This window comes from Phalacrocorax aristotelis, chromosome 3, assembly GCF_949628215.1.
Source record: "Phalacrocorax aristotelis chromosome 3, bGulAri2.1, whole genome shotgun sequence".
NCBI lineage: Eukaryota > Metazoa > Chordata > Aves > Suliformes > Phalacrocoracidae > Phalacrocorax > Phalacrocorax aristotelis.
This window is the reverse complement of record NC_134278.1, coordinates 80074426-80088811: the sequence shown is the minus strand read 5'-3', so window position 1 is coordinate 80088811 and position 14386 is coordinate 80074426. Positions and strand designations below refer to the sequence as shown.

Sequence of the window (14386 nt, the reverse complement as noted above, 5' to 3'; positions counted from 1 at the left end):
GACAAGACTGCAAAAGTTTTTGTCAGATTGAAAGGACTTACCTCCGTTTGGTTGAAAACGGATCTTCAGTCAATTTGAGGCTTCATCTTCATCTTATTACCTTTTTCCCTTGTACTCAGCCAAGCCTGATCCCCAAAACACTGGAATTCCTAAACATCTTATTTTTTTGAGATTCATCCATTTTCTTACTGTAATAATAATAAAAAGATAAGATTGGGTTAAAGGTAGCTACAGAATTTCAGGTTTGGTGTGGGTTTTTTTTTTTTGTTTGTGTTTTAGATCTTAAGCCAAGACTTTGAGTGAAACAATGAAACAAATAGGACTTACTGGGCAGTTTGTGTAGCCAATGATTCAACCATAACTATACCAAGAAGCTCTCTATATTCTCCAAAACAAGAAGCAAGTTTTTGTTCTAGCAATGTGGTACTTTGCTCCCTTAGAAGGCAGATAAGCAATTATTAATAGCTGAAGAAATAATTTCTTCAGAAGCTCTACCTTATTCAACACAGAATGTTTCAAGCTATCAAAAGTGCTTATGTCTATCAGCAATCTAAGTCACCTAAAGTCTTTAGGACAGTTCGCATAAATAAATCACATCCATGCTTAAGTGTCTGCAGAATCAATGTCTTGATTACTACTAAATCCTGTGATGATTACACACACTTAGCTCCGTACATGGAAATAGTTACTAGCAGAAATATGGTCACCAATTAGTCCATGTAGTACCTCTGTCCTAAGGCTGGCCTCTCTCTGGAGTCCATTCATTGTTGTGCACTCTGAAGTGTGTGCATAATAAAATTGGCATGCTTCTGTTCTCCCTTCTGATCAGAAGGGACAAGGATGACATTCAAGTAAAGAAACCTACAGCAATCTAAAATTATTATAGCACCAACTAGGATTAGTTCAGTATATATGAAATCAGTTGGTTATCAGGCTCTAAAGCAATAGTTCTTATCAGAAGTAGTTAAACTCAAACTTGGCCTTAAATCTACCTGAATCAGAAGTGATGTATTACTTACTATGCTCTTGTTTTGCAGCCCTCTGGTAAAATTTCAGTTCAGAAAACAAGGGACCATTTTCAAGATACTCCTATGGAGGAACAAATAAACTTAGTATCATAACGTGCATTAGAAAGACAACAGTTTCTAAAGAAAAGGGTATGAGAAATTCAAAGAGGGTGAAACCCCCATTTTTTTTCCCACCTCCCATATACCATGCCATCTGAAATGAAATTTTAATAAGCAGCTAAAGAAAAGTTGTTGGGCAACACATTTGCATAATCAACAGATTATTTTAGGAATTATTTAAGATACTATTTTCAGAAATATTGTAGATCAGGTGTGTTTAAGCTCATAGTCTGTCTTTCCTTACTAAACCGTTGAGGGCAGTAATCAAGGAAAGGAAAGAATCAAGTCAAGAAAATACTATGTGTCAGGGAAATGCCGAATATATCCCCAAGCAGGAAAAATATTTCAAGATATAAAAAAATAGGGAAAAAACCAAAGCCACAAGCATTCAGAACAGACCCAATGCTGAAATAGGATGGATAATTAAGAGAAAGTACTACATACAAATTAACAATTTAGAAATGAGATCTACACATTACCACTTTAATTACATGCACTGCATCATCTTCTACAGGACCATGGGTTTGAGGGGTAGCTGTAAAATGAGAAAGAGATGGGGATCAAGCTGTATGCAACAAAATATAATTCCAAACAAAGACCAAGCTAACATTGCATCAGGTGACCCAAAAGAGACATGACAGAGATAGCCAACATTTTGTCTGAATTTCTGCTTTTGAAGGTCAGAGTTTTGCCAAGTTCAAAGAAAAACAAAACAAAACCAACACACACACACACAGAAGTTTTAATCAACAAGTACAGAAGCAATTTTAACCCACATTTTCAGAACTCTCTCCCTCAGCACTAATTAAGGAGTAAGCAGGATGTCCCCTCTGCACTTTTACACCACAATGAAGTATTCCATTATAATTGACTATGTTTAAGTCATTCCAGTCAATTGGATAGCCTCTGTATTTGTTTGCTGTCAATCCACTGTCGTGACAAAGACACTGCTTAAAAAGTTATGACCTACATTATGCTTCTAGACAGGATTGTCTGCTTTCCTCTATTACAAATTAATTTGGCCCTAGAACCTTGATTTCTATTCTGACATTATTTAGACACTGGCCTAAGTCAGAGATAGCACACCACCACCTGCCTAAAGGGGGGATGAGGGCTTGTGCCTCTCAGTGCAAGTAGAGATTTCAAAACAATAATTGACCATATGTGCCAATTACAGCCCAGGGGACAGAACCTCTCTGCGCAGACAATGCAATCCTATTTTCTTTTGACCCTGAGAGAACTATCAGTTCTCTCTGATACTACTGAAGCTACATGGAGCTGCACTGGGATTAAAATTTAATGAGACTAAATCATCTTTTAGAATCATCACTGAAAAAAACTAAAAAGAATACAGTTCCTAGGAAATAAGTGTCCCTTTCAAACTTTTTATAATGATCAAATACCAACAACAGTCCAGGTGTGAAACACTTTGACTATCAGCACACACAAAAATAGACTACTTTTATCCGCATAATAAAAATCAAGTAAACTTGGATCAGATCAAACCATCCAAGCTTACGTTTTTTGATGGTCAGGGCATAAAAATACTTTTACAATGAACAGACGTCTTCAGCTGCTATCTTCTTTCAATTCTATTCAGTGTCTGGGGTGAATCTGGCAGCATACACCCCCCAAACACCTGTGGGGTCCCCACAGCTTTCTACTTGACACTTTCCCACATGAATGCTTCTGTGCTAACAACACATTAAGATAAAATGAACATATCCTAGAACAGTAGCTCTGGAAGGTGTGAATGATTCAGTCTCAGATACAATCACACAATCAGGAAGGAAATTTTGGTAAAAACTTTGTTCTTACCATATTCTTGAACTGAACTGGGAATTAAGTGCTTAAGTCTTTATCTTTCTCTGCCACATGTAGACTATGTGTTAACAGCTGAAGACATTAGTTTAAAAGAACACATCCCACGTGTTTTCATTCTATTCAACAACATCCCATTCCCCCAAAAGAATTAGACGTTCTCCCTCACTGACGCAGATCAGAAACAAACCTGTGTATTAGAAAACGTATTTTAATACCAGGTTACTTAACAGAGGTTTGATAGGGATAGAGAAGTATCAAATTTAAATGTATTTGAAAGAGTCTGATCTAACTTCCCTGTAGACATCTTGACATTTTATAAAGAGAGGCCTCATTCTTGGTAATCTGGAACAGAAAGTAACAGCTGTGAGGGTAATGAAGAAGAGCAATTAACGGGAGGTAGCCCAGCAAAAGGGCCTAACCCCCGTGGTTCCTACACTGCGTTGGTGTGGAGGCTTTCTGGAGCCACACTGAAGAACGTCCTGAAGAAAAATAAAACCAAAATGAACTGACAATCGTTACAATGTGAAAAGGGAGAAAAGTCAGACAAAGCTCAACAAGATACAGAAACAGATGTTCCACAAAATAAGTAACATGACACTCAAATCTACAAAAGGAGAAATGGTATTACTGTTTTTACTGCACCTACATGAAACAATATGAAATAACATTCACAATGAATAACACTCTAAACTTCTTACGCAGATAATGCTTACACAATAATCACATGCATACAGATAAACAGAAGTTGTCTATGTACCTTTTGTTACATCTTTTTAATTAACCATTCCTATATCAGGCAGCAATATTTTAACAACAGCTTAGAAATTAGACAGACTATTTTTTGTCCATAAATATACATAAATGGTTTTTTAAAAATTGTCTAATTACTATGTATAGTTACTTAACAGACTGGAAAGGCTCCCAAGGTTTAACAAACAGTCTGATTACATACCTCATAGACCACCACCACATACTCTCCTGCGAGTTTAGCTCATAGTTAATTACTGTATACTCGTAATTAGCCATGTGCTAGCCTCATTCTGTGTGGTAGCACATGGCTATTTATAATATTACAATCAGTTAAACGCTAGACTGCAGGACAGTAAGCAGAGACCCTGCAGGAGAGCAACACTGATAGGCAGGAGGTCTCTGATGGCATATAAGTACACACATAGAGTACCAGGAGCACTATATGGAGATACTATGTTTGCAAAGGATATCTTAAAATAGCACAACAAGCGTAAGAGTTCCCAGTTCACAGTTTATGTTGCTTTTACTAACTAGAGACACACAATCGCCTTACATTGTGTGTGTGGGGGGGGGATACAGGTTTGATGTGTGCACACAATCAAAACCATTGTCTGCATAATTGTTAACTGGGAACACTGGCACAAGATGAAGCCGGGGGGGTCGGGGGGCACTGTGGCTGTTTCCATCTCATGCCAAGACAAGTCTCACAAAACATTTGCAACGGGGAGAGGGCACAGCTCTGTTTTCCCTTCCTCCCCTTCATCCCACAATCACAGCTACCATGCCAGTGAAAAGTATATGAATTTAAAATACACTCTAAAATAAAGCAGTGCAGTAAGGTTAACATTATTTTCCCCAATTTTCAACTGTTGTGCCCACACACCATAGCAAGTAACTTACCTCAAATTAACCCATGTCCAGAATTCCCTAGTTTCACCCAGGCACAGCAGTTACGGTCTTATCATCCACTTTAATCGTGCATTTCATCCTTTTTGTTGCTGAGTCCCACAACCTTAATTAATGTAGCTTTCTAAATGTTAATACGACATGGTAACAAAAGAGTGTTTCTGGATGAACTGCAATTTCCTACAACCACACAGCACAATCACATGCAGTCTGACAACGAAACATGCCAATTCTATCTGCCAGTTCAAACGTGCTTGTTGTAGTTTTAGCAGTTAATTTGTGGCAGTCACATTTGGAATATGGTGAAATATTTTCAATGACTTTCACAGAACCAGTTTCGTTGACAAAGTTTACACAGTGGAAAATAACATCGATTTGGCAGTTTGAAAAAACATCCCTGCTCCTGTCCACAGCTGGCGCCTTTGCCACTACTGGATATTTTGAGGATATATTTGTTTGGGAAACATGAATAAAATTATTTTCAGAAGTTCTTGGGTTGCTAGCATTTTATTTTTGCTTTGTTTCATTGGTTAACTAATCCTGAAGAGTGATATTGTCAGCTTAGTTTTTTCCAGAAATAAAAACTAACCTCAAAAATACCACACTTCGAAGTTACAGGCTACCTATATAAAATAGCTGGAAAAATTCTGACCCCGTTTAAGCCAAGCGCTGTTAAATTCAGTGGCTAACAAACAGGGGGAAATGTTGCTCAGGTCATCTAACAACAAAAACCAATACAAGTTGCAGGAATATAGTTACTAAAACCAAAATGTACACAAATAAATAAAAAGTAGCATCTGCTATTTAACACACAACTTCAAGTATCTCCTACATATGGAGGGTACTGAGGGAAATATGAATAGGTGAACAAAGCACATTGCTTCCCTCCCCACCTTCACAATATGCTATATTCCCAAGAACTAAAACATTTAGTGCTTGAAGGGTGTTTACAGTCCATTTTTAACTTAGCCTAAGGAAGACCTGCTTCTCTGCTCATATTATTACTTTAAACATTTCCTAGACAGACTCTTTTCTGAGCAGTGTTTATGAAGAGGTTTTTTTCTAGGTTTTTCTTCTAGGTAGCTTTATGAATATAGATTTTATTGTACAAGTTACATATATATAGCCCTCTGTACCGTGCTTGTGAAATCATATTCCACAATACCTAACTAAACAGTTTTCAGCAGAAAACAGTGCTCAACTGCTAAACTGTTTTGTAGATAACTGCAAATGCCTCCAAGTTAAGAACATTCAGTTCTGGTAGCAGATTTCACTATGTATCTTACTCATCTATGAAACCTTAACCTTGATTCACTAGAGCCAGTTTTGTATTCTACAGCAATGGAAGCCACTGACTTTCAAAGTTAATTACTCTAAGCTGGAGTAGGTGTGACACATCCTTTAACCCGAGGCAGAAAAGCTATGCATGGTCTGCTCTTACAGCACTCTCAGATGGGAGTCCAGGCCTCTAATATTTAAAACTTGATGCACAAACTGTTTTCTGGCAAGATTCTGCTCCAGCCCATCTGCTAGTCTGACATGGTGCCTGCTCAGAAGATACTATGCCAGTTTCAGTGGGGTACAGGTGCCAAAGACAGCTGAAAGAAGTGCCCTCCTCCATAAGGCAACAAGTGCCCTATCTTTTATCCAAAGCTCTTCCTGTTACCATATAGCACTGCTCAGAAATACAGCCCCCATTGGAGAAGGAAAACAAAACAAAACAAAAAAACCCCACTGCACCAAACAGACAAAAACCCGAACAAACCCCAAACCTGCTCTCTTGACTTTCTAGTTTTACTTGGCATGACAGGGTCTCTGTCCCTGACCAGAACTCTTGCAGGGTGGACTAATGAAGAGCAAGCCAACAGCTCCCAGACCACAGGTCCATACATATGGGGGAAAAAAAACGAACTAAACCCAACACATTATGTGGCAGAACACTAAAGTGTAATAGCAATGATCTCTGCAGATTTTGTAACAGGCTTTTAGACTACCGTGTAAAAATGAGTCATGCTTTCAAAGTTAAGACTTCTAGCCTACAGAGGACCAAAAAAAGAAGAGCGAAGATTCAAGAGGAAGCAGTCACCAGCAAGAACTCATCTAGGCAGGGAGTACTACTTCTTTTAACAGATGGAGTAGGCTGATCCTGTACCACATGGTCAGCCCTAAGTAATCACCGAGTAGCCAAATCAGACTAACCTTTGATTTAGTTTCACTATAGAAAGGGTGAAATCCACTTACTATATTTATATGGTTTGATATTAGTGACTAGATAAAAAGACTCTTTCCTGAAGTGGTATTTCTCTGCCAAGGAATTTATTTTCACACTAAGGTTCACACCTGCAGGTACAATGAGACCTTTGCTGAAATGCATTTTAACATCTGAAGGTTAAGAAAAAATCCATCCCTAACCAGACAGTTACTTGCTAGTGCTATTAATTACAGGGGTTTGCTATTAATAGTTTTCTTTCCATTCCATTTATAAAGATCATGTTGAATGTATACCTTTCGGCATAATTTTTACTGCATTTTTTATTCAGTGTCTGCACTATAGTAAATAGTTTCAATGAAGTTAACTTAAGCAACTGTTGAAGCACTTCATTTCTCTAGAACCAATTACTAAAGCCAGCTTCCTAACCCAAACCAAGGAAGAAAACTGTATGACAATGACAGTATGTGCTTCCATCTACGGTCCTCTTCCCTGACACATGTACACCCCTGCTCACAGCTATACAAATTATCCATGGAAATTACTCTTTCTGAAATAGACACAGACTTTCTTTCACACCTCAGCCTAATTCCCAGAACACCAGGCCTAAGAATATCAGTGGCAGAGTCCTGGCATGGCCCAAGCTTAAAAGCAGAAAAGGCCAGAACTGCACCTCTTCCCTACCTCCAACAGCAGCAGAGCTCCCTTTGCCACCAACATTAAAAGACAACATTCACCCATTTAATCACTGTTCACAGCTCAAGCAGATATTCTTTGCCTCTTCTTGGAAAAAGGGGCGGGGGGGGACGGGACGACACAGGGACAGAAAAGCATAGGATTGTGTATATAAATACATATATTTAAAAAATAAATATTTTGTAGAACCATCCGTTTCCACAAGAAAGAAGCCTGCAAGGAGCTCGTGCTGTGTACAGCAGATTTCACTGTGACAGCAGAATCTTACAAAACATTGTGTGACCTTTCTGCATTTAGATTTTCAGTCCAAATTGTGCATTAATAGAGTGCTTGCAGCAGGACTGGAGAATGATTTATATAAAGACTGGTGTTAATTACTGACTGTGATCAGGAAGATAAATGAGAGAATGTAAGGCTCCCAGTAGCACCCTCCTCAGCTCTTGCTTAATCTTCCAATGTACTGCCACTGTTCTCCACAGGGCTACAAAGCAGCCATGAGACCACCAATACGTCACGCTCTTCCCAGGTTGCTCTTCATTACGATCCCCCCTTATCAGAGAGACAACAGTTCTGTCTGAGGTGCCTGACAGCAAATCAGCACCAGTAACAAAAAATAAAATTAAATAAAACTTCTTAACATACAACAGCATAGTTAATTCTAGCATATCATCCATATCGCTCTTTCTACAGCAAAACTAATGCTAGGGAGAACATCTCTAGATGGCTTCTATTGCTCCTGGCAGCAGAGGAAGCTCTCCTTTTCAGTAACGTCAGGAGGAATCAGTATTTGTAAGCCTTCTACTGCTGGATTTGCTCTGGTCAAGATAAAAAAGCGAAGGGAAGGAAGAAGTCAACAAAGAAACAGACAAGATGGCACAGACAGAAAAGAGAAAGAATGATCAGAAAACCAGGGAAAAATGTTTGTGAGGCAGCATGAACATGCAGAGTGTGATAACTTCCAGGGACATAATTAGAAGTTTAGAAGCCCCACACCTTAAGAGACTATTTGCATCCTAGGACTCAGGGTCAGTAAATGGCTTTCAGCAGTTTTGATTTAGTGAACAGAACCTTCCATGGAATGCATCCCTTGTAAATACATTTTGCAGAGATACCGTAAAATTTCTCAAGAACATTGCTATAGATTAATGGAGTATGGAGTACTCTTAATGGGAAATTAAGCTATAACAATGCACATCAAAATCTTTACGCTGCTGCTGTAAAAATACTTCTTAAAAGATATAGCCAGCAAAGTTAACCTTTCCTTTTATAAAAGGGCTGTGCTGTTCATACCTGGCAGGCAGTTGAATCTGTCTCCACTCTCCTGTCTTGCCCACCTCTCTATAGCTCTTCCTGAGTTACCTTCTCACTGAAAATTTAGTGGTCCTCTCACATCTTGCTGTGTATGCACTAAAAACTAGTCTGAACAGCACAGAGAAAGAAGGTGCTTCTCAGCACCAAGCATCAATATCTTACTGCCAAAGGTGTGTCATCTACTTCATTACCCTTGACTCTCAAAGACAGCTAAACTCTTTTGTAGGATCCAGTCCAAAAAACCATACTGAATGCTATATTTTACATAGTAATATAAACACGTATTAGGGATAAAGAGGTGGACTAAACAAGAAAGCTTCAGTCAGTGTCAACACTTGTGGATAAATCTTCCCGTTTCCTCTTTTAATTGTAGGATGAGCTATAAGGGGAATTAAGCCTTCAGCTCAGTGCTACATGCAACATTTAGTATCCCTTCTGAAAGAAGAGATTAAATGAACACAAATACTATTATAAAAGTGGCAGCTGTATTTCCTCAGCTATGCTGTCACTTACAAAAAACCCCACAGAATAGTAATAGCAAGGGTCCCAGATTGTATTCACGTTCTCAGCTAATCCACTGACTGCTTTTCACCTCAGTTCAGTGGGAGCCAAACTGCAACAAAAACCACAATATAGGAAATCACCTTAGTAGCCTGTGTGATCAGGCAGAAAACTAATCAAATCTGCATGAAGCTGACTGAATCCCATATGCTATCCACCACCCACAAGGTCCAGTGTGATTTGACTGCAGCAGAAAATGACAGAGCTATATTTAGAGTGATTCAGGAATGTATTTTTTGTCTTACACGTGGAGAACTGCACCCACTACAACCTTGCTTTCTGCACTGCATCCACAGTTCCCCCAGTCCCTCCTCGCTGTGGAGCCTTCTGCAAGCTTCCATCTTCCTTCCTTTATCCTTGAATGGCAATATCCAGAGACACCTTAACTTCACTGCTTAGCTCATGCTGAGGAATACTTTTCTTATGGTAACATCTCATATATGCTCTATGCACAGCATCTCTCAAAAGCAACCAACCGATGTTTCAGAGGTCATAAAAAAAGCTATCAGATAGATCAAAAGGGAAAACTATGTAAACATGCTATGTTCACTAGCCTTTACTCCTCTGTAACTGCAGTTAGTTGAAAACTGTATCATCCCCGCTGATTCAGTCTGCGGAGCCGTTAGATATGCGTGAACTCTATAAATTCCAGAGGAAACCAAACCAGAAACTCCACTACAGGAGCCTACCAGATGCACTTGCAACTAACAGCAACAAAAGAATTCAAAACAGTTCCTTCAGACATCCTCAAACCAAATCTTGCCCAAAGTAAAACAAACTCTCAACTTAAATACAGGGCAGATGTAGGGCCACAGCCACCAATTGCCGCCATTTACTCACTCACTGCTGTTACACCAAACTACTTGCAAACATATACACTGTCTTAGTTTTCTTCGGGTTTTTCAGTGACTGTTTACTTTGCAGAAAACCAGAAGCAGTGGCATTTAGGCTGTTCCTGAAATCTTTTTGCTTCATTTACACGGGCATTCAGTGGAACAAAGTCCGTTTTCCTCTTATTTCAGAAAGCCAGTTTACACCTTTCTTTCCCCTTAGAAAGTTTCTACACTCAAGCCTGAAGTCTGGATTCAACTTAAGTCCAGATGCACAAGAAAACTTGTCCACCCTCCTGTAGTTTACAGCCACATGTAATAGCTGGAAAAACAGTACAACCGGGCAACCACTTTAGAGGAGCAACATCTGACCACATATGAGACTATCACACCATGAAATAAAATACGAGTCTTCAGTTGCCATTCAGTTCTTTGTGATTAACCATAATGGACATGAGGAGGAAAAAAAAAAAAGAGGGAGAGGATGAACACTTCAGCACAATATAAAATGTTCCTGAACAGCTGAAAGCAGACAAGCACCATGAGATAGCCAGACAGATGTAACAAAGATCACAGTAAATCTGTCACCGAGACACCAGTGGCACTCAAGTGCTACATTTACATCTGCAAGTACGAAAAGAGCAAACATGCTAACCCTTCTATAGAAAACACACACTACAGTAGGTGCCTGATGCTACAATTTGACAGAGTGGACAACTCCTCCATCTCCATGAAACCACACTGAATCTAGCACAGCTCTGCAGATTTGAAAGGACTTACTAAAGACAAAAGAATTGAGAAGGCGCATGACATATGATGCCTATTCTAATGAAAATTTGTCTCATTATAAAAATCTGGAAGTCACTCTAAGTAGAAAGCTCATGCTGCATGACAGTGTATTAACAGATTATTTTCCAACAAATCACTCAATATGAAGGAAACATCATTAAGAGATCAACTGAAAAAATCCAAGAGTGGGAAACAATCAGAACTCTATTTTCCATGGCAGAAACACGCAAAAGAAAAAGCTTAAAAAAAGAAGGTACAGCTGATTTATGCATAAGAGGAAGTCAATTTATGTATAGAAGTGGTTTGCTTATCAAGTTTTAAACATTAATACTCCAAACAGAGACTTAACATATCTCTAACATAAAAAAGAACATGTTTGGCTCCAGAGATGATGTACTGAACTGATTCTAGATAATTCTTCACTGCTGTCTTAATACAAGCTCAATTTAGTTCTTAACAGTCACAGTGAACTGGTTTGCCTCTGTGTATTTGCTGTGCCAAAAACCCCAACCAACCAACCAACCAAACAAACAAAAAAAAGCCCAAATTCATAATACTGCCTTGAAAACAGGATTTGCTTTTTCTTCGAGACCAGCAATAGTAACATTCATTATATCCTCTCCAGTAACCCAGAATGCTTTACAAACTGCCTTTCAGAACCATTCATTCCTTATAAAAACACAGACTGAGTGAAATGCAGCAGCTTCTTCTGAAGAAAATACAGAAACATATCTAGACTACAGCAAATAAAGAGCATTTCCACCTCTGGTGAAAGACTAATTCAGAGGCAACACCCAGCTAACTATTGTTACTGTTACATTTCTTGGATAAAAACTGATTTAGTTTTGGCCAGAAGATAACATTTCCAGTAACTGGAAACCCAGAGCGCTCTAGAGCACAAAGCTGGCATAAGTCCAAAGTGGCAGCTCACAAAGGCATCGCCATTACTTTGAAGAGCATCACTTGGCAACGCTCTTCGGTAGTCTGAGAGCAGTAGAACCTTGCCTACACCACCAAAGCTCCATAGAAAAGTCGGCTAGAAGCCAGCAAACTGGGCTGGACACAGAACTGGATAGAGAACTGGACAGAGGATGGACAGAGAACATGCTGCACCATCAGCAACACTTTGAACAATAAGGTTGCCCAACAGGACACTGCAAGGGTCAGAAACCACACTTCAACACAGATGACCACCAGCATGTAAACAACAAGAACTTTTTAAACGTCAGAAAGTTACAAAGAAATATGCAAGTCACCCTTCTAATCACCACGGGTATTTTACCTAAATAGATCAAGCCAAATCCTCCCTGGCCGATCTGACTGCCCAGCTTCCAGACTTTTCCTTCAGTGTCTTTCAGGATCATGTCTCTTGGGAGAGGAACTGGCAGCTTGCCTCTGCCACGACCCTTAGGCGGCATCGCACCTTGAGGGGGGAAAAAAAAAAGAAAAAGTTGACTTTTGTCAGAAGAAGCTATCCCTCAATGTCCTTTGCCTAAGAGGCACCGAGCGGGGGCCCAGCTCCCGGCGGCCTCCCCGGGCAGTCCCCCTCAAGGCGGCCAAAGGGCCTTTTCGGTCGGGCGGCGGGCCGGGCCGGCGGCTCAGCGGCAGCGGCCTACCCTGCAACGGCCGACGGGACGGGGTCAGTAAGCGGCCCGTTCCCCCCGCACCCACCTCCGCAGGTCCTCCGCGGCCTTCCCCCGGAGCCGGCAGCAAACTTCCCCACCGGGAACTTCCCGCAGGCCGGGCCCAGGCAGTGACCGCCCGCCCACAGCCGGAGGAGGTGGAGGGCAGCCGTCTTTCCGCGGGAAACCTCGGGGCGGGGAAGAGGCGGCCCAACCCCGGCCAGGACGCGGGCTCTGCCCGCCCTACGTCGCCGCCGGCGGGGCGGGACTCCCCTCAGCCGCCGGACTCCCCTCAGCAGCCCGGCCACCCTGAGCCACGCAGGACTCCCTCTCAGCCGCCCGGCTTCCCTCAGCAGGGCGGGAAGAAACGTCGCGCGCCTCCGTCAGGCGCGCGCGGTTTGCTGCTCCTCCCTGGGGCTCCCCTTTTCTAGGAAGGAAACGGAGAAGCCCGATGGCGCACCTAAGCCCGACTCTTTTTAAGCTGGCCTTCAAAAAGTGAGAAGTTTTTTCCTCTCCAAGTGCTTTAGTGCCTATAGAAGTAGTTGATCAGACTGTTCCCTGCCTGAGGTAAAAAGAGGGGTTTCCATCTGCAACAAGGACTTCAGGAGCTGTTGTGGAGCCACAGAGCTGTCAGAGTGCCACTCCTCAGCCAGGCCACTTCATTTTTACCTCGGCATCTTTCTGTGATAGGTCCATCACTGTCTCCCTGGTGTATTCCAGGATCATTTCTACACACAGAAAGACTGATACTTCACCACAGCCAACGTGCTTGCTTCAATTGAGGCGACATAGAGACTTGCACTGCCTGGAGCACTGGGAGGCATCAGTGGCCCGACAGCTCAGCAGGAAGAGGTAATGGCCACCTCACAGCCCTGTCAACCATTGCTCCAGGCCAGTACAGAGGACAAATGCAGCTGACCCTGAGGTGAATCAGCCCCATCCCAACCATCAGCTTGTGAGTTGGTAATAAAGGACACAATGAGGTTTGGGGTTTGGGTTTGTTTGATTTTGGTTTTTTTTTTACTCCCCAAGCTCACAGGGCATACTTCTAATCACGAACCACCATCTTGTGCAAGCTTTGCTCTCTTAAAAGGGTCCCCCCACCCTGCCAGCACACTACACCCAAGTAAAGCTCATTGAGGACCACTATGTCGTCCAAGCAAAGACTACGAGGACTTTTTAAAAAAAAAAATGTTCAGGAATAATCAAGATCCAGAACATCTCCAGAAACCACATAATTTGCAACTGAAATTAAAATTTAATGTAGATTATAACTGCAAAGGATATATTGCCCTCAGTAGAGGAGGCCTTAACAACTTGTGCTGGTTTTGACTGGGATAGAGTTAATTCTCCTCACTGTAGCTGGTAAAGTGCCAATGGCATATTGATTCTTTAGTTATTAAGTAGCAGCTAAGTAGCACCTACAGTAGTCAGGGTTCTTTGCAGCTTCCCGTACTCTGCCAGTGGGCAAGAGGCCAGGAGGGGCGTGGCCACAGACAAGACAGCTGACCCAAACTGGCCAATGGGATATTCCATATCATGTGACACCACGACCAGTATATTAACTGGGGGAGTTGGTGTGTGGGAGAGGTGGTTTTGGCATGTGTGGTTTGTTTTGGGTTTTGTGTTCCCCCTTCTCCCCACCCTGGGTTTTGCCTTGCTCTTGTTATTTTACTTTTCATTGCATTATTATTGTTGTTATTTTTTATTTTAATTATTAAACTCGTCTTATCTCAACCTATGAGTTTCCTCACTTTTACC

General features: G+C 41.2%; 1 protein-coding gene across 2 annotated transcripts in view; it reads right to left on the bottom strand.

Annotated features, from left to right (window-relative positions):
* Positions 1–12876, bottom strand: part of VRK2 (VRK serine/threonine kinase 2) — a 46340-nt gene extending 33464 nt beyond the window's left edge. Inside the window, exons 1-5 of one of the 2 annotated variants that reach the window (XM_075088150.1) lie at positions 12675–12876; positions 12286–12426; positions 1607–1662; positions 1020–1089; positions 101–188 (exon numbers count right to left, since the gene is read on the bottom strand). In XM_075088150.1, coding sequence (XP_074944251.1) covers positions 101–188; positions 1020–1089; positions 1607–1662; positions 12286–12421 — 350 coding nt within the window. In that variant the 5' untranslated portion in view covers positions 12422–12426; positions 12675–12876. The remainder of the gene's footprint in view (positions 1–100; positions 189–1019; positions 1090–1606; positions 1663–12285; positions 12427–12674) is intronic. The other variant, XM_075088149.1, reaches the window with a different exon arrangement.
* Between the last annotated feature and the right edge of the window lie 1510 nt (positions 12877–14386).